The 19,483-nt window shown below is 38.2% G+C and overlaps 1 protein-coding gene across 1 annotated transcript in view; it reads left to right on the top strand.

Moving 5' to 3' along the window:
- The window catches only part of LOC103674563 (GTP cyclohydrolase 1), a 45,870-nt gene that overhangs the window by 12,997 nt on the left and 13,390 nt on the right, over window positions 1–19,483 (top strand). Inside the window, exon 2 of the mRNA XM_040641853.1 lies at window positions 14,552–14,661. Within this exon, the coding sequence (XP_040497787.1) occupies window positions 14,552–14,661 (110 nt within the window). The remainder of the gene's footprint in view (window positions 1–14,551; window positions 14,662–19,483) is intronic.

The raw sequence follows: 19,483 nt of genomic DNA, 5'->3' as shown, positions 1-19,483 counted from the left end.
TGTGTTGTGGTCATTTTATATTTTATTAATGTCTTTTAATGGTTTTATTTGGAAATTTTTCTGTTTTAAGTATTAGTTTTTATAACTACTTTTTATTAAATGCAGTTATAAATGCTTAATATTTTAGAGTAATTTTATCTATAACTACAATAGTATATAAATTTCAGAGATACAAACTTAACTCCTTTTTGAACAATTAGGCAAATATAATACAACATGATTATGTTCCATCTGTACTAACATATCTAAATTGTGTTCCCGGCTGTATAATTGCAACTGTCTCAAAATGGATATGCTTGCTTGTTGTATATTGTCTTTTTTTAGTTGCTTGATTCTTATTGTAAAATATACATAGCAAAATTTACTATCGTAACCGTTTTTAAGTGTATAGTTCAGTGGCATTGAGTTTATTCACATTGCTGTGCAACCATCACCACTATCCATTTCCAGAACTTTCTCATCCTCCTAAACTGAAACTCTACTTATTAACCAGTTAACCACCTATTGCTCTTTTCTCCCAACCCTTGGTAACCATTAATTTCTGTGTGGATTTGGCTATTCCATGACCTTATATGAGTGAAATCATAGTATATCTGTCCTTTGTGTCTGGCTTATTTCACTTAGCATACTGTCTTTAAGGTTCACCCATGTTAAGAATATTTTAAAGTTAGAAAAGACCCATTTGGTCCTTGTTTAAACCAGTAACTCATTCTGTAGAATGTTGTATATTCTTAAATTTATAAGCGTCGGAGTGCCTGGGTGGTGCTGTTGGTTAAGCAGCTCTTGGTTTCAGCTCAGGTCTTGATCTCAAGATCAAGCCCTGTGTCAGGCTTCATGCTCAGCGCAGTGTCTGTTTAAGACTCTTTCTCTCTCCCCGCCATACACACACACACACACACACACACACTGTCTCTCTCTCTCTATCTCTCTCTCTCTCAAATAAATAAATAATTCTTTAAAAATTGTGTTATATTTTTATTTTCTTACTTTAGAAAATCCTTACTTTAGTGACCCTGCACTAACTGTTAAAGGGGAAGCAAAAATGGTCCATCTGGTATTGGCTCTGAAGGAGCCTGTGGTCCATGCTGGCAGAGACCAGATACTAAGTTCCTGTGGAGAGGAGCATATGGAGTTTTGTGTGGTCAGAAGTAAGGCAGAATCTTCTGGTGGAGAGACTTGAGATAACTATGGAGGAGGTAACTTTTGAGCTGAACCTAGAAGGAAATTCATTTTGAGGATTTAAAAAAAAATTTTTACATTTTTTATTTTTTTAAGTCATCTCTACACTGAACTCAGGGCTCAAACTCTCAACCCTGAGATCAAGCGACATATGCTTCACCAACTGAGCCAGCCAGGCACCCCAAGTGGGTTTTTTTTAGTTGTTTATTTATTTATTTTTAACAATTTTTGTTTATCTATTTGAGAGAGAGCACGAGCAGAGGGAGGAGCAGAGTGAGAGGGAGGAACAGACTCCCCGCTGAGCAGGGAGCCCAATGTGGGGCTTGATCCCGGGACTCCAGGACCATGACCTGAGCCGAAAGCAGATGCTTAACCAGCTGAGCCACCCAGGTGCCCCTGTTGTTGTTTAAACAGAAATTGTCCATGCAGGTTTAGAGAAGGCTACAGTCTAAGTGTTCTGGATTAAAAAGAATATACTAATATTCATAGTTGTTGGTACCATAGAGTTAAAATTAAATGAAACTTTTAAAGCAATTTATTGTCAATTTTTTAAAGGTCAGCACAGAAGGCATTAAGGTTGGTGCCTTTCCCTGACGTTTTAAAAGTCCATTCTGGCCAGTCAGCCCTTCTATGAACTTTACCTGATTGCATGTTGCTAGTTGGTCTATTTGGTCTAATTGGTGTAGTCTTTATAATCTGGTTGTTCGTTTTGTCTGTGATTCTTCCTTCTGATTAATCTCCTTGGTTACTTGGGCTCCAAGTCCTGACCCTTGTACTTCTCAAGTATCTCTAGACTCTGTCTTATCTTCTCTTGCTCTGACTCTTTGCCTCTCTCACCACCAAGTACAGTAACTTCTTAACTGGTTGCCTTGCTACCTAGCTTGTCCTGCTCCAGTCCATTAGTGCCACTGTGATTTTACTAAAGTTGAACAGGTCTCTTCCTTCTGAAAATACTTGCCTGATTATTTTCTTGTTTTTCCTTACCATGGTTGTGAGGTTTTGTTGTGTTCCATTCTCTTGCCTGCATTTTTCCCCCTTCTGTCCCATCACTGTTCCCCTCATGAGGGGCAGGAGTATTTTAGTTTAGTGCACAGTCTATCTTGAAAAATCACTCTGCCTCATTCGCACACTGGAGCTGGAGATCAAAGCAGACATTCTACCTAAGGCTCGTTTTTCTGAAATATTTGGCCCTTTTTATCTGTTCTCTTCCTCCAATTTTTTTTCACTATCTTTTTTTTTGCTTTTGGTTGCTAACCATGAGGATCCCCACCCACTACCCGTTTATCAACAGCTATTGCTTCTTTAGAGTTCTGTGAACAAGAAACCAGATTTAGGTGAGGAAATTGGCTGTTGCTGAGTTCTGCATTGAATTTTTTTGAGGTCCAGTTGGTCCAAATGCTGTTTCAAGTGAAGAGCTTTGCCAAGAACATATGGCTCTTGCTATGAAGTATGATATATTTTATGTATGTAAATGAGTATTTATTTTTCTAAGTAGGAATCAGAACCCATTTCAACAGAGGCCATTGACAAATGTCCCAAACAAGGGAACTCTCACTAAAATAGCTTAAAATACAATTATATCTATTGTATGGTAAGCTGTTCATGAGCAGCGATGAAGGTGTTAGGTGCTGGAGTTCAACTGAGAGTGAGGACTTTGCCAAAAAGCTAACTGACTATCCCTTCAAAATATAAGTGCTTCTGCTAATGCACAGGCAATCGTGGAGGGGTGCCGCTGATTGCCATCAGAAACAATTTGCCTTTCAGCAGCACAGAGTGATGAGCTTACAGCCTCCAACTGTTAGAGCTCTTGCTTTGCCTCGGTGGAGGTCATTCTTATCCCACACTGTTTTTTTTCTTTCATTTGAATATCCATTTCTTCCTATGTCTCTACCACCACTATCAACTGAGCTTTTTTAGAGCGGGGCTCTTTACAAATGAAGTACTTTATAAGGGAGGTAAGTGTTTCAGCTTTATAGTTCGTGTGTTAGAAACTTTGTTCACTGATACAATCCTTAGGTCCATTTGATGTTTCTTAAACTATTTTAGTGTGTCAACAAACTCGTCCTGGCCTAATGGGAAGAACAACTAGTCTGGACTAGTCACAGCATCCCCACTAACTAGTTTATGACCCTAGACAAGTTTTTTTTCAAGGCTTTCTGAATCTGGTCTACAGGGAGGGGCAGTTGGACTAGGAGTGGAATTGTCACACCTAGGTCTCTGTATTAGGGGAACCTTGGTCAGAGTTGTTTCCTTGCTCATTCTGTTGACTTCTTGCAGTTGACAGGTGAGGTTCCACCAAGGACCTCAGTCTTCTTTCGTTAGTAGAGGTGCTGTTTTCCTTTGAAACATTCAACCACACAGATAGTTTCTATGGTAACACGTCTCTTTTTTTTCTTGTGACGCAGATTTTTGAAAAGGTTCTTCATCTATATGCTCTTTAAAGCCTGTGGTCTTCTAACCTATAGCCCCTTTGATTAGACAAAGTCTTTATTTAAGGACTTTTTCCTCAGGAGTATTGTAGACACTTGTAGAAGAATAAGCAGTTGCTAGTCATACCAGCACTTGAGATTTAGTCTGTTTATTGGATTGCCTGGTAGCACAGTAATAACAAGAAAACCGATGTTCTCTTTTAGAATTGTGACATTTTATTTTTTTAATCTAAAAAAATGTATTTATTTATTTATTTTAGAGAGAGCACACTTGCATGAGCAGGGGGAGGGACAGAGGGGGAGGGAGAGGGAGAGAATCTCACGCAGACTCCACATTGAGCATGGAGCCCTAAAGGGGGCTCGATCTCACTACCCTGAGATCATGACCTGAGGTGAAACCAAATGTTGGATGCTTAACCATCTGAGGCACCCAGGTGCCCTGTTGCATTTTATTTTACTTTTAATTTTTTTATATAAAATGTTCAAACACAAAAATAGACAAAATCATATATGGCAGCTAACATACTTACTACCTAGATTCAAAATTAATGTTTTGCCATATTGGCATGGTCTATTTTACTGACAACAAATCAGACATTTATTTACAGGTGAAATGTCACCCTAGAAAGTGTTTTTCTTCTTAACCACTTATACTATCCTTAGTAAAAGTAACTATTAATTTCTTTGTATCATTTAATACCTAATCTACATTCATAATAGTAGAATTAACACCTAATTCTACACCCCCAATTGTCCCAAATGTCTTTAACTCACGATTTGTTTAAACTAGGACCCCCTCAAGATCCATACATTTGGGATGGCTGGATGGCTCAGTCGTTAAGCATCTGCCTTTGGCTTGGGTCCTGATCCCAAGGTTCTGGAATCGAGCCCCTCATGGGGCTCCCTGCTCGGCGGGAAGCCTGCTTCTCCCTCTCCCACTCCCCCTGCTTGTGTTCCCTCTCTCACCATCTCTTTGTCAAATAAATAAATAAAATCTTAAAAAAAAAATCCATACGTTTGCATTTGATTGTTAGGTTTTAATCTAGAAGATTTCTTGCTACCCCCATCCCCCACCCCGTGACACTGATTTATCAGAGATTGTAAGTTGTCCTATAAAATATTTCACCTTGGGGATTTGTGATTGTTTTCTTCTTGTTTTCGTTTAACTTGTTTCTCTACCTCTCATATTCCTGGAACTGAAAGTTAGATCTAAAGACTTGATTAAATTCAGGGAAAACATTTTTAGCAAGAATGCTGTTTTCTTCATACCATATTACACCAGGAGACATAAAATATTTGGATCTTGAAGATTTAAAGACTGTAGTTGGTTTGAAAAGTGATTTTTTTTTACTGGTTTCCTAGAATAAACTTCTATAGAGATGTTCCTTTTTTTTTTTTTTTTAAGCCTTTTTATTAGTTTGCAGATTTAATGGGATTCTCCTTTCCCCTGAAACTGTTCCAGTTTCATTTCAAAAAGTAAAGGTCAAAGTAGCATTAAATTACTGAATTTTCCCTCATATAAACCAAATAAATAGTTGGTAAAACAGTCTTTTGCAAACAGTGTGCACCAGCTCTGGGCTCTGGCAGCCTCTGGATATCAGGCCACTCTTTCTGTCTGCTCTCTTGGGCTGAAGGATAGCTTCTCTCCTTCAACCCCCATGTTTATCACTAATACTACTTTTATTCTGAAACATTAGATTTGTTCTCTTTGTTTCCTTTGCTGTCATTGGCTTTAGGCTTGTCACCTCATGGCTGACTGTGAACTACAGCAACTCCTGATTCTGGTTTCTTGCCTCTGGGCTTTGCCCCTTGAATTCATTGTTCCTGTAGGCCAGGTTCAGACTTCTGGTGTCTTGGTGATCAGGCTTTTCTGTGGAAGTCAGAAGATAGGGATCAAAATCCAGCTCTCATACTAACGGGTAGATCTTCTTTAGCAGGCACTTCATGTTTCCAAATAGAGCATCAGTTTGCTCATCTGTAAAATGGGGATGATAACTGTTTTTGACAGATGCAGAGTAAAGCAGGGCTTGAAAGAAGGCATGAGCAAAATGTAAAATTTAATTTGAAAACGGCTCTAAAATAGAAGGGTATTTGATTTCTGTCCAATTCATAGACCACTCAGATAATCCACTTTACGTTTTGTTCCCTATATTTCTGTATTTTATTTCCTATAGTATCTCTCTTCTTTATCCCCTCTGGAAAACCCTCCCTTCCTTTCCTCCTAACCATCCTTAAGGCCTGGATCAAATCTTTATGCTCAATATAGTCACATGTTTTTTCCCAGCCCATAATTTTTCCTTTATGTAAACTATTGCTTCTGTAGTTTAGCTTCTAGGCATTCTCTCCATTTTGGGGGACTGATTTTTTAAAAAATCTAGTATAATTAACAGACAGTGTTATATTAGTTTCAGGAGTACAATATAGTGATTCAACAATTCTATAAATTACTCAGTGCTCATCACAATAAGTGTACTTTTAATACCTTTCACTTTTTATTTCCTCAGATCTTAAGTTTCATGAGGTCATGGTTTGATATATTTGTGTCTAGCTTAGAAACTAGTACGAACTTCCTATGAAAACTTCATCATATTACCCTTGAATCTGATTTCTAGTGAGTTGGCTGTAGGACTCAACTGGTTTCTTAAATGGCTGATATTTTCCTAGGAGATATGGGTACCATTCTTATGTGCAGTCCTCCTTTCTTTACTTTTCCCTAGACCTCTTGGGTCTTGTCTGCTCCTGCTCTGGAAAGTTGGCTCCAGTTTCTTTGCCTTATGTCCCCCTCCAGTTGCCCACCCCACCTGCCAATCTCTGTCTCTATTCCAAGCCTCCTTTCCCAGGTGGTGTGCAGACCTCACAGTGTTCCATAGGAATTGTCACCAGTGCTCTGACTTGGTGACCGTAGTGAGGGCCTATGGTGGGAATTACATTGCCCACTGTTCAGCCTTGCTTAAATGGCAAATTAGGGCCAGTAGTGGGTCCATTTTTAACCCTCAACTTCTCTCACCCCTCAAAAGCCTATGCTCCCAGCCCATCTGGTCATCAGAATTGCTTGGGTCTTTAAAAGATATAATCCTGGGTTCACCCCCACAGCTAGTGAATCAGCCTTTCTCAGGGTGACTTGCGAAGCTGTATTTTCCAAAGCTCCCTATGACTGGCCGTATGTGGGAGCCACTGTTCTAAAACGCCCCTTCTCCCTTAATCATTTGTCGCTAATGACACACTTGCACACACTGCTGGTACTTACTTGTTGGATGGGATTACAGATAGTTCCATAACATCCGTCTGTATGATGTTTCATGGCATAAGTGAATGTAGGATGATAAGGGATGAGCCTATTAAAGGCTTCTGAAGTAAATGGATAGTTTATCAGATTGGTGTGTTCTTTCTTTAGAACTGCTGTGAACCAGACCTTGTTACCACCATCTGTTTTGTAAATTCCATTTACAGTTTAACAGCTGGATTGTGAAAGATATACAAAATTATCCAATTAAAAAACTAAATTTGTCAAGTGTGCATCTTTTTTTTTTTTAATGACTCTTTGAATACACTCTTATTTCTTTCCTTAGATAGCCTTTTAAGGCTCTAATTTTTGTCTACCACAAATTTTCAGAGTAGTAAACTGAAACCAGATTAGGAGTCCTTAGGCTTGGAAGTTTGGATAACTTTGAGAGTTAATAATGTATAGGATTGGTAGCCTTCAGTTTTATCCATGAAAAAAAAAATCTGAATAGTTTAAAACAGGTGCTTTTCCCTACCTCAGTACAGAAAGCTGCTGGCCACTGCCTTTGCACATCCCAAAAGGTGACCGACCAGTGGGGGCAGGAGGATAACTGTGTTGTAATTTGGCATTGATTTCCAACACCCCTAGAGTTGTGCAAGCCAGGGACCTGGGAGTCCTGCTAAATTCCTTCTCTAAAACCATCCTCTTACCTGTCAGGACCCTGTAGCTCAGGTCACAGTCTGTACAAAGTTCAAATGAGAACATAGGTCTTTGGACTTTTAAAATTCATTTCTTCTAATTTGCCATTCTACTTTTTTGAACCACTGTGTGTGTGGTTTTCTAAGAGCCAGTTAAGTAATGCTGTTTGGGTAGAGAAATTGTATGCACTTCCATTTTCTCATTTCAGTATTTCAGTATCTTATAAATAAACCACAACAGACATTACTGTTGTAATGAGGAAAAAGTTCTGATTAATAAAGATAACTTCATCTGTGAAAACATGTCCCTCAACAACAGGCACTGTTCATGACAAGTCCAGCTAAGAGGATGGGAATAGATCTCCAGTATTTTATCTGCTGAATAAAGCATGCGTATCAGTAATATTTTGAGGGCAGCCAGTACATTTATTTCAGTAGCCTTGACTACATTTTTTACAGTCTTATTAAGATATAATTGACATGCAATATTATGTAAGTTTAAGGTGTACAATGAGTTGATTTGATATACTTATATATTACAATGTAATTACTACTGGAGGTTAGCTAACACCTCCATCACATCACCCAATTACTGTTTCTTTTTTGTGATGAAAACATTTAAGATCTACTTTCTTAGCAACTTTCAAGTATGTAATACAGTATTGTTAACTATATTCAAAAAGGTGTGCATAAAAAAACCCTGTGCATTAAATCCCCAGAATTTATTCATCTTTAACTAGAAGTATGTATTCTTTGGCCAACCTCTCCCCATCTCTCCCACCCTCCCAACCCCTTGTAACCACCATTCTACTCTCTGTTTGTAAGAGTTTGGCTTTTTTTAAAGATTTTTACATGTAAGTGAGATCATACAGTATTTGTTTTTCTTGTATTTATTTCACTTAACATAATTCCATCAAGATCCATCTATGTTGTCTTCCCTATATTTTATTTTTTAATTAATTTTTTTTTAAGATTCTATTTTTAAATCATCTCTACACCCAGTGCAGGGCTTGAACTTACAACACCTAGACCAGGAGTCACATGCTCTACTGACTGAGCCAGCCAGGCGCCCCTTGGCTATATTTTACTTGCTTACAAGCAACATGGGAATTTATCTCTGCCAGGGATGACAGGAATGAAAATTTCCAAAATAACGAAACTTATACTTTTCTCTGCAATGCATTGGATCTTTCCTGCTGACAGACTTGCAGTTTATGAAATAAGTTCATGGAGCATATCAAAGCTGTGCCACAGCTCTGTCTACTCCAGCAGATGGTGTGAATGTTTGTCTAAAGTCATCTTAGTTTCCACCGTTAGATCAGTCTGTGGAATGTTTGAGTTCATGCTTATTTTGGCCAAGTTTTACAAATGTTTGCTCTGTCTTGTTAAGTGCAAGAAGTTGTGAGTGTTGGAAATGCTAATAAGAGGTGTACCATCATGATGGAAATGAAAGCAGAGATAGTGGTTTTCTTCCTTTTAATTTGTTTTAACATTGACCTTACTTGTAGGACAAATTTTTCAAATGGGGGTAGAATGCAAAATGTTTTAACATCACAATGAGGGCAGAAGAAGCCTTTGCTTTAATTGCAGAGTGTGATCTAGGGAGGTTTCTGAAAGAGTTTGCAGCATTGCATGAAGCAGGCTCTGTCTTTCCTGTGTAATTGGCCTCTAGCCAATTACCTTCTATGCAAAGGTAACCTCAGTTTCTTACTTTTTTTCAGGAAAAAACCAAAACACCACCATGTGCATGAACGACTCAATAACACTGTTTAAAATTAATGAAATGTCTCAAATATACAGGAAAAGTACAAAGAATTAACCAACATTCATCTAATTTTAACAACTCTTAATATTTTGCTATAGTTGCTTTTGAAAATACAAATGAATTTTCATAGATACCTCTTTCTGATCCTGTTACCCTTCCTCCAGAGTTAACCACTATCCTGAATTTGACCTCTACTCTCATGTCTATTTTTATACATTTATTTCATATGTATGTCCATAAAGAACATGTAATTTTGCATCTAGTTCATTTAAAGGATCATACTGTATATATATCTGCTATTGCTTTTAATTCTTGTTTTTTTTTATTGGACATTGTTTCAGGAAATAATTCAGCTTTGATTCACTCACTTTCACTGCTGGGTCATATTTTATTGTATGACTCTACCCAAATTGTGTAATCGTTCTTCTGATGCACATTTAAATTCTTAATTTTGCTCTTACCAATAATGCTGCGATAATAATTCTTCTGTTCCCTTGGCCACGTGAGTTTCTTTGGAGTCCTTTCTTTGAGATCTATCTTAAGGAAGTAAACTGACAGGGTAAAGACTGACATATTAATCAGATAAAATGGAAGTTCTATGCTTAATTCTGTCTCTGTGCGTCGCATATAGGGCCCTGTGTGGAAACTTAAAGCCTTAAGCTACAATGCCTGCCTCCAATGTTGGGAGAAATTACACACGTGACAGTGGTACCAGGAGGTGTGATGAAGTAAGTGCTGTATGCTGGTAGAGGCAGCTCTGATGCTGGAGGGTTTGGGCCAATGATTCAGATCTTTCTCTGCTAGGTCAGGGTAGGCTTGTCTTTGTTAGCCTCTTGAGTTGATTTAATTCCAGCCAAGAGCAAAGAAGCTTTTCATGCCTTTTTAGCTCTCATTCTTTGTGTTTTGCTGTCTTAATTCTAAAATCTGTAGGCAGACCCCATTCTCTTTGCTATTTCTTAGGATGGATGCATATTCAATGTTCCAAGCCTTCTTCCATTGTCTATTAACACTGCTCTCCAGGAACGTGCATGGCATGTGAAATTCTGGCTTCTTCAGAGATCTCTAATTTTTAGTGCTGATCACCAAACATCCTAGATGATGCTAATTTCTATTATCATTCGTTCAAAAAGAAGTTCCATCAGGTAGAATTTTTCTTTTGTAGGGAATCTCCCAGGAGAGAGATTCTGCCCCCTTTTACCCTTGCAGAAGCAGGCCCATTTTCTTATATTACTGTGTTTGAGAAGGAGCATTTCGAAGATGTGAAGATTTTGGTAGCAGCACAGAACATGGAATACAACTTTAATACAGGGGTTTTCAAAGTATGTTTCCCAGACCAGGGGTGTTAGCATCTTCTGGGAACTTGCTCGAAATGCCAAGTCTCAGTCCCACCCAGACCTACTAAATCAGAAACTTTGGGACTGGGGTCCAGTGTTTTGTGTTTTAACAAGCCCACTGGGGAAGTCTGAGAAGCACCCTGCTTCAGAGGGTGCTTAAATAGGAACTTGGGCTCCTGTTATGGACCTGACTTACTGTACTTTAAGGAAGGGACTAAATACTTAAGGGATGGCTGTCCCGCAGGGTTATTTGTTATCATTGTTTAATCATTAATGACACGAGAAAGGTATACTTTTACATTTTTCTTTGTGTGGCATTATAATAGACAAACCTTTAACTTTTGGGAGACCCTTCAGTTTCCTTTGTTGCTTATGACCAACAGTAGGAAATAGAATGCCATAAATCCTTGTTTCCAGGGTTACCTTCTTGCTGCTGATAACAGGCAGGAAATTAAAACAGTCTGTGATAGTGTTTTGTTCTTATTAGCCACAGATGGTAGCTTTCAGATATGTTGGACCAAAACATAAATAAATATAGCAGGGAAACTTCATTATTGAAGAAAAATGATTTGGTGAGGTCAAGTTTATAGTCTGGGTTCACTTTTATGAAATGGGATATAGGCAACATAATATTGCTCCATTACCACAAACATTAAGAGTTATGAGGGTCACAAGTTTTTTTTGTTTTTTGTTTTTGGTTTAATTTTCAGTATGTAAAACATTTAGATGATTCCAAAGTCAACTGTGTAACAAATTATGTTTAAAGACGTCGCACTTTTATCCATATCTCTTCTCTCCTGCTTTCTTAGTCCTTTATGGGTTAATCATTTTTATTAGCTTTTTGATTTATTCTTCTAGTGTTTCTTTTTGAAGATAAGCATGTACATGTAAATATGTTCATATCTCCCCCTTTCCACTTTCTTTACACAAAAGGCTGCAGGCTCTTCTGCAGTCTTTTAAGATTATTTTTAAAAGTTCGCCCCATTAAGGGATACCTTAAGTTCAATAAAATTCACCAACTTTATGTGTACAATTTGAATTTTGACAAATACATGCGGTTGCACAGCCACCAGTATAATGAAGGTATAGACTCTTTCCGTAACCCCAAAATGTTTCATTCCACTCTTTTGCAGTCAATCCTGTCTCCCATCCCTCTGGTCCCTGGTAAGCCATCTGCCTGCTCTCTCTCTTTATACTTCTCTTTCCTACAATTTCATACATAGTTTTTTGTGTGTATGTATATGACTTCTTTCACTTTCTATAATTCTTAGGAGATTCAGCCATATTAGTACATATATTAATAGTTATTCCACCTTATTGCTGAGTAGTGCTCTATTGTTTATACATTCCAGTTGATGGACATTGTCCTGTTGCTTTTTTTTTCACTTTTTTATTTTGAAATATTATTTTGAAATAATATTAGATGTACAGAATACTTACAAAGATAGTACAGAGGGTATTTATATACCCTTGCCCCAGCTTCCTCACATGTTAACATCTCATATGGCCTATGGTACAGTTATCACCCCTTAAGAAATTAGTATTGGTACAATACTATGAACTACAGACTTTATGTAGATTTTAGTTTTTCCATTGTGTTTAGTTTTCATGTTTCTTTAGTCTCCTCTAATCCATGACAATTCTTCAGTCTTTCCACATCTTTTTAAAAGAGTACTTGTTGAGGTATTTTACAGAATGTCCCTCAATATGTCTTGTGATTAGACTACAGTTACACACTTTGGGGAAGGACACCATAAAGGTGATGTCCCCTTCTCCTCGAATTATACCAGGAGCTACATGGTCTCGATGTGTCTTATTACTGGTAAAGTTAACCTGGATTACTTGGATAAAGTAGTGTTTGCCAGGTTTCCTCACTGCCATTAATATTTTCTCTTTTCTGTGGTCTCTCTATTAGAAGGAAATTATTGCTTCCAAAATTCTGATGTGTATTCATGCGCATGGGACACATAGTTTAGCGATGCTCTCAACCTTACTTATAATAATAGTAGTAACGACAGCTACAACTCACTCCAGGCTCACACTTCTAAATACACAGGGGTTATCTCATTTAATCCTCAGGATACCCTTGAAAAATGTAGGCACTTTTTCCATGCCCATTTTACAACTTAGAAGATTGAGGTACAGAGTACTTTACCAAAGGTCCAACAGCTAGTTAGTGATGGATCCAGATGCTAACTTAGCCTAACTTGAGGACCAGATTTTAACATGAGCCATATGGTTGTTGTCAGAGCTTAGAAATGGGAATGGTCTCGTTCATTGCCAGAGAAAACAAATGAATGCTGCTTTTCGGTAATTCTCTTTTGTTCTTTAAGAAACAATTTTGTTTGTTTTACTTTCAGGAATTTTTCTTTTTTTTTTTATTTTTTAGATTTTATTTATTTATTTGACAGAGAGAGACAGCCAGCGAGAGAGGGAACACAAGCAGGGGGAGTGGGAGAGGAAGAAGCAGGCCTCCAGCGGAGGAGCCTGATGTGGGGCTTGATCCCAGAATGCTGGGATCACGCCCTGAGCCAAAGGCAGACGCTCAACGACTGAGCCACCCAGGCGCCCCTCAGGAATTTTTCTTATGTGACTAAAGATTTTAATAAACTATGCATGACAGTAATCTTCTTTTAAAATCTTGGAGAAATCCAAGGTACTTTGGGGAGCACTAGGGGTCTATTTTTTGGACTTCTTTCAGAAATACGACTGAAGTTTAGGGCAGAGTACTCAGAATAGAGAACTGATTTTGGAGAAGTATTTACTTCAAGAATGACACCGAGCCTTTTCTTCCCTGGATTTTATCAGCTTCTTCTACTAGGAGTATTGTGTTTGTCTGTGTGTATCTAAACCCTGCATGTTCACTTTTGTTGACCACACTAATGACTTTTCCACTACACAATCAAATGTATCTTTGAATAGCCTGACTCAGGGGATGATAACTGTGGTTAAATGATGACTCAATATCTGCGAGCCTCTATTCTAGTAGCAGCGGAGCCACTGAAGGTCAGGCTGTGTGGGTGGACGTTTGCACTTCTTCCCTGTGACTCACTGCACAGCCTGCCTTTCTGAGGGGAGATAACTGTAGGTGGCTGCAAACCTCTACGCACCTCGTCCCTGCTCTGTCTCATCGTACTATGTAGATGGGTATCCCCAAATCCTTGAAATCACACAGCTTGGACTCTTGAATGTGTGTAGGCTGCCAAGATGTCCAGATATCAGTGCACTTTTTAAAAATAAAGTTTTTTTGTTTCTCAGTGTCTGTCATATGCCTGGCCATATGTACCAGACTCCAGATGTCAAAAGCCAATCTGGACAGGCATATACATAAAAATTGTAGCATCTGTCTCCTTAGGGAAGAAGGCAACTGTTTAAGTCTGATGCTTGCTTACAGTAACTAGAAGATTTTACGAGAGTAGAAGATTATTTAGGGGATAGATAATGTATCAAGTTTACAGGTGTCTAGAACTGGCCTCAAAGTCAGATGGCTAAGGACTTCTGGCCTCAGAAATCAGATATGGTTTCCTACGCATCCATCATAGAGAAAGTGTTGGTGAAAGAAAATGTAAGGAAGAAAGTGAAAGCAGCCCATTTCCATCACCAGAAATAGCCACTCTTTTGTTTTGCATAATTTCTCCCTTTCTCCTTCTGTCATGCAGCAAACACATTTGTTTGTAATCCTGCATTTGTTATGTAATACTATATCCCAAGGATCTTTTCATCATTTAAAGAAAAAGACTTTGCTAATTTGGTGGGAGAAAAATAACTGGTTTTAATTTGTGTTCCCTTAATATTATAGTTAGGATTAATGTTTTGTCTTTGTTGACTGTGAGTCTGTATTTATCCATGGAGATTGTTAGTTTTTCTTCTCTGTATCTTTCTATAAAATTGGAAATGTTACTAAAGCAAACTTCTGATTTCAGATGTCCTAAATGATGCTATATTTGATGAAGATCATGATGAGATGGTGATCGTGAAGGACATAGATATGTTTTCCATGTGTGAGCATCATCTAGTTCCATTTGTTGGAAAGGTAAGGTTTCTCTGTTTCCTAGTAATTTTAAAAAGCGCATTAAAGTTTTAAAATTAGGATTATTATATTTAAAATCATCGCCTGCTAATTCCTAATATCCCAGATATGTACAGTTACACATAAACATTTACTCTTTATCAACCTGACTCATCTAATAGCTTGAAACTAACAAAACAAGGGGCGCCTGGGTGGCTCAGTCCGTTAAGCATCTGCCTTTGGCTCAGGTCATGATCCCGGGGTCAAGCCCCACATCTGGGGGCCTGCTTCTCCCTCTCCCTCTCCCTCCTTCTTCCTCTGCCTGCGGCTCCCCCTGCTTGTGCTCTCTCTGTCAAATAAATAAATAAAATCTTAAGAAAAAAACTAACAAAACAAAAACAAAGTAGCAGAAAGTCCTCAGGGCAAACATTTCATAGTAAATACCATGTTAATAGGTTAAAATAATGAGATTAAAGTTTCATTTTTTTTCCTAGGTAGCTGCTGCAGGCTCTGGAAACCTTTGCTCTTTATTTTGACTAAATAATGTTTGATCCAAGATATACTTTTGTATAATATGGCATGAGCAGCAATCATTGCAGAATGTCTTGTAGCAGAGGTCATAGTATTAGTGGATTTAATTTGTTTCCAACCTTTTCTATATTAGGAAAAATGAATCTAATGCAAACTAGGTAATGTTATCTAGCTTGTTTTACTTAAACATCTCTTTGAAAACATGTGGATTTAAGACCAAGAGTAGTCCTGCCCCATTATAATTTTATTTTATTTTGACTTGTTATTAATAGCTTTTAAACAGAAGACTTATAGGAAATAGTGTTACAAGTACCTATATATCCATCCCCTAAATTTAATGTGTTAACATTTGCTTCACATGCATTTCTATTAGGAATATGCCTAGGAGTGGACTTGCAGGGTCATGGAGTATATACATATTCAATTTAATAAGTGCTGATCTTTAGTTTTCCAAAGTGGTTGTACCACTTTACACTTTACACTATATACTCTTAGGTGAGTCTCAGTCACTTCACGTCTTGCCAACACTTGGCACTTTCAGTCTTTTTAAGTTTAGTATTCTGATGTGTCCGTAGTGGTATCTTTTTTAAACCTTTCATTATAGAAAAGTTCAAACATATGTAAGAATAGAAAGACTAGTAAGATAAAGTTCCATGTTTCCTAAAACCAACTTCTATAGTTATCAATAAAGAACCAATCTTGTTATATATAAGTTCCCACTGGACTATTTTGGAGTAAATCCTAGATATCATATTATTTTTTCCCATAATTTCTTCTAGTATGTGTCTCTAAAAGATAAGGACTTTTTTTTTTTTTTTTTTTTTTTTTTAGAGATTTTATTTATTTATTTGACAGAGAGGCAGCGAGAGAGGGAACACCAGCAGGGGGAGTGGGAGAGGGAGAAGCAGGCTTCCCGCCGAGCAGTGAGCCCGATGCAGGGCTCCATGCAGGGCTTGATCCCAGAACGCTGGGATCATGACCCGAGCCCGAAGGCAGACGCTTAACGACTGAGCCACCCAGGCACCCCTAAAAGATAAGGACTTCTGAAGAAATGTAACTCTGATTTGATTATCAGCCTGGAAAGTTAGCAGTAAATTCTTCAACATATTAAAAAATATAAAGTATGTTGTACACAGCATGACTCTTCATCACTAATTATTAACACACATTTCTAAAATATTTTCTTATCCACAGTAGCAGTATCTTAAACAAAATTAACAGTAATTCCTAAATAGCATCCAATAAGTAACCCATATTTACCTTTCTGCAGTTGTCTCAGCTGTCTTACTGTTGGTTTGTTTAAACCAGAATCCAAGGGCACCTGGCTGGCTCAGATGGTAGAGCATGTGACTCTTGATCTCGGGGTTGTAAGTTTGAGCCCCACATTGGGTGTAGAGATTATTTAAAAATAAAATGTTTTAAAAATAAATAAATAAACCAGAATCCAAAGAGGAGTCATACATTTGCATTGCTTTGGGTTGTTATGCTTCTTACGTCTCTTATTCTAAAATAGTTCCCTCCTCCCACCTCCACATTCTGTTATTGAAGAGACTGGGCCAGTTGTGCTGTAGAGTGTCCTACCTTCTGGATTTGTTCCATTCAACCTCTGGATTTCTTATAAACTAGACTAGATCTAAAACTTCCTAATATTAAGGCTAACCATTTTTATTAAGAGTAATTCATGGGGTTGCTGAAGGCTCTGTATCCCATCTCATCAAGAGGCATGTACTGACTGGCAATCCCACAATTAATGATAATGGCCATGTGACATCAGGGCTCAGGCTTTTCAAGAAGGAGGAAACCTTTGAGCTTATTTTACTACTTTTTATTGTAAGTGAGGAATTTAGGTCCAGAAAGCCTATGATTTGTCCAAGAGGATAGAGGGAGTTAGTGATTTGGCTGGGGCTAGCCTAGGGACTTGTTCTGTGCTCAGCCTCTCACCACTATATCCTGTTACCTTCTGCTATGATTATCTCCGTGTTTGTGTTCTTGCTAACTTTTTAAAAAATATATTATTCAGTGACGATTTTCTAAAATCGACATTTAAATGGCTTAGAATTTTCAGAAAGATAAAAAATAGTACAAACAATAAACAGTATGGCTTTGCATATAAATATAAAAATTTCAAGTGGTACAGAAGATCTAAGTTCTGTGGGAAAGTTTTAACTCTATTTTTCTTTAAAATACCCAGTGTTCAGGGGCTACTTTACTTTCTCCTTCTGCTGACCAGGAAGGTGATGAATTGGTATTCTCAAACTCTCAAAGCAAAGTGCTAATAGATGAAAAATCACTACTTACTAGTAGATCAACTACTCACATGTATAATAAATATTAATTAGCTGAACAAATGCAAAAAGTGCTGGCAAACCATGATGCAAATGAATCTATGATTTTATTTTAGGCTAATCGATTGCCTCCAAATGACCATTTACTTTATTAGCCTTTTTGTAGAATGAATGTTTTTTCATAATTGATACATGGCTCAAAGAGAGGTAACATGGACATAGGAGATATTAGTAGTAACTTTTAAGATCACAGAATTGGCTTGGCTTTATATTAGGTCCTATAAGAACTTAGGTCTTAAGGTCCAGGTCTTGACAAGCACATTCGTAGCTGTGTCTTTTATTGCCCACCCATTGGGAAGATAGTGTTCTCCGGCAGCTTGGAAATGAGGCCACCAAGCATGACAGAAAGCATGGAGACCCTCTTTCTGTGCAATGGGGTGGGATTTTTTTAAGGTGGAATGGCAGTATTTATAGTTACAGCTTTATTAATTAATTTATTTATTAATTTATTTATTTATAGATTTTATTTATTTGACAGAGAGCACAAGCAGGGGGAGCGGAAGGCAGAGGGAGAGGGAGAAGCATGCTCCCCCACAGAGTAGGAAGCCTGATGTGGGGCTTGATCCCAGGACCTTGGGATCATGACCTGAGCCGAAGGCAGTCACTTAACCAACTGAGCCACCCAGGAGCCCAACTTCAGCCATTTATTTTCTTTACTTTTTATTTTTTATAATAATTTTTTATTATATTATGTTAGTCACCATACAGTACATCCCTAGTTTTTGATGTAAAGTTCCATGATTCATTACTTGCGTATAATACCCAGTGTACCATGCAATACGTGCCCTCCTTAACACCCATCACCAGCCTATCCCAGTCCCCCACCCCCTCCCCAACTTCAGCCATTTAAAGGAAGCTTTCCTGGAGCTTTTGGGTGGCTCAGTCAGTTGAGAGACCAACTCTTTTTTTTTTTTTTTTTAATGATTTTTTATTATATTATGTTAGTCACCATACAGTACATCCCCGGTTTCGAATGTAAAGTTCGATGATTCATTAGTTGCGTATAACACCCAGTGCACCATGCAATACGTGGCCCTCCTTACTACCCATCACCAGCCTATCCCATTCCCCCACCCCCCTCCCCTCTGAGGCCCTCAGTTTGATTCTCATAGTCCATAGTCTCTCATGTTTCATTCCCCCTTCTGATTACCCCCCTTTCTTTATCCCTTTCTTCCCCTACCGATCATCCTAGTTCTTATGTTCCATAGATGAGAGAAATCATATGATAATTGTCTTTCTCTGCTTGACTTATTTCACTTAGCATTATCTCCTCCAGTGCCGTCCATGCTGCAGCAAATGTTGAGAATTCGTTTTTCTGATAGCTGAGTAATATTCCATTGTATGTATGGACCACAGCTTCTTAATCCAGTCATCTGTTGAAGGGCATCTCGGCTCCTTCCACGATTTAGCTATTGTGGACATTGCTGCTATGAACATTGGGGTGCAATGGCCCTTCTCTTCACTACGTCTGTGTCTTTGGGGTAAACACCCAGTAGTGCAATGGCTGGATCATAGGGTAGCTCAATTTTTAACTTTTTAAGGGACCTCCACACTGTTTTCCAGAGTGGCTGTACCAACTTGCATTCCCACCAACAATGTAGGAGGGATCCCCTTTCTCCACATCCTCTCCAACAATTGTTGTTTCTTGCCTTGTCTATTTTTGCCATTCTAACTGGCGTAAGGTGGTAGAGAGACCAACTCTTGATTTTGGCTCAGGTCATGATCTCAGGGTGGTGGAATCGAGCCCTGTGTTGGGTTCCATGTTCACCAAGGAATCTGCTGGAGATTCTCTCTCTCCCTCTTTCTCTGCCCCTCCCCCCACTCACACTCTCTCTCTCAAAATAAATAAATAAAATCTTTTAAAAAAATAAAGTTTTCTTGAAAGACATTGAGGAAGACATAAAAAGATGGAAAAACATTCCATGCTCTTGGATCGGAAGGATAAACATAGTTAAAATGTCTATGCTACC

The sequence above is a fragment of the Ursus maritimus genome, unplaced genomic scaffold (assembly GCF_017311325.1).
Source record: "Ursus maritimus isolate PB19 unplaced genomic scaffold, ASM1731132v1 scaffold_25, whole genome shotgun sequence".
NCBI lineage: Eukaryota > Metazoa > Chordata > Mammalia > Carnivora > Ursidae > Ursus > Ursus maritimus.
Note: the sequence above shows the minus strand (reverse complement) of the source record. Positions and strands in the feature narration are given on the sequence as shown.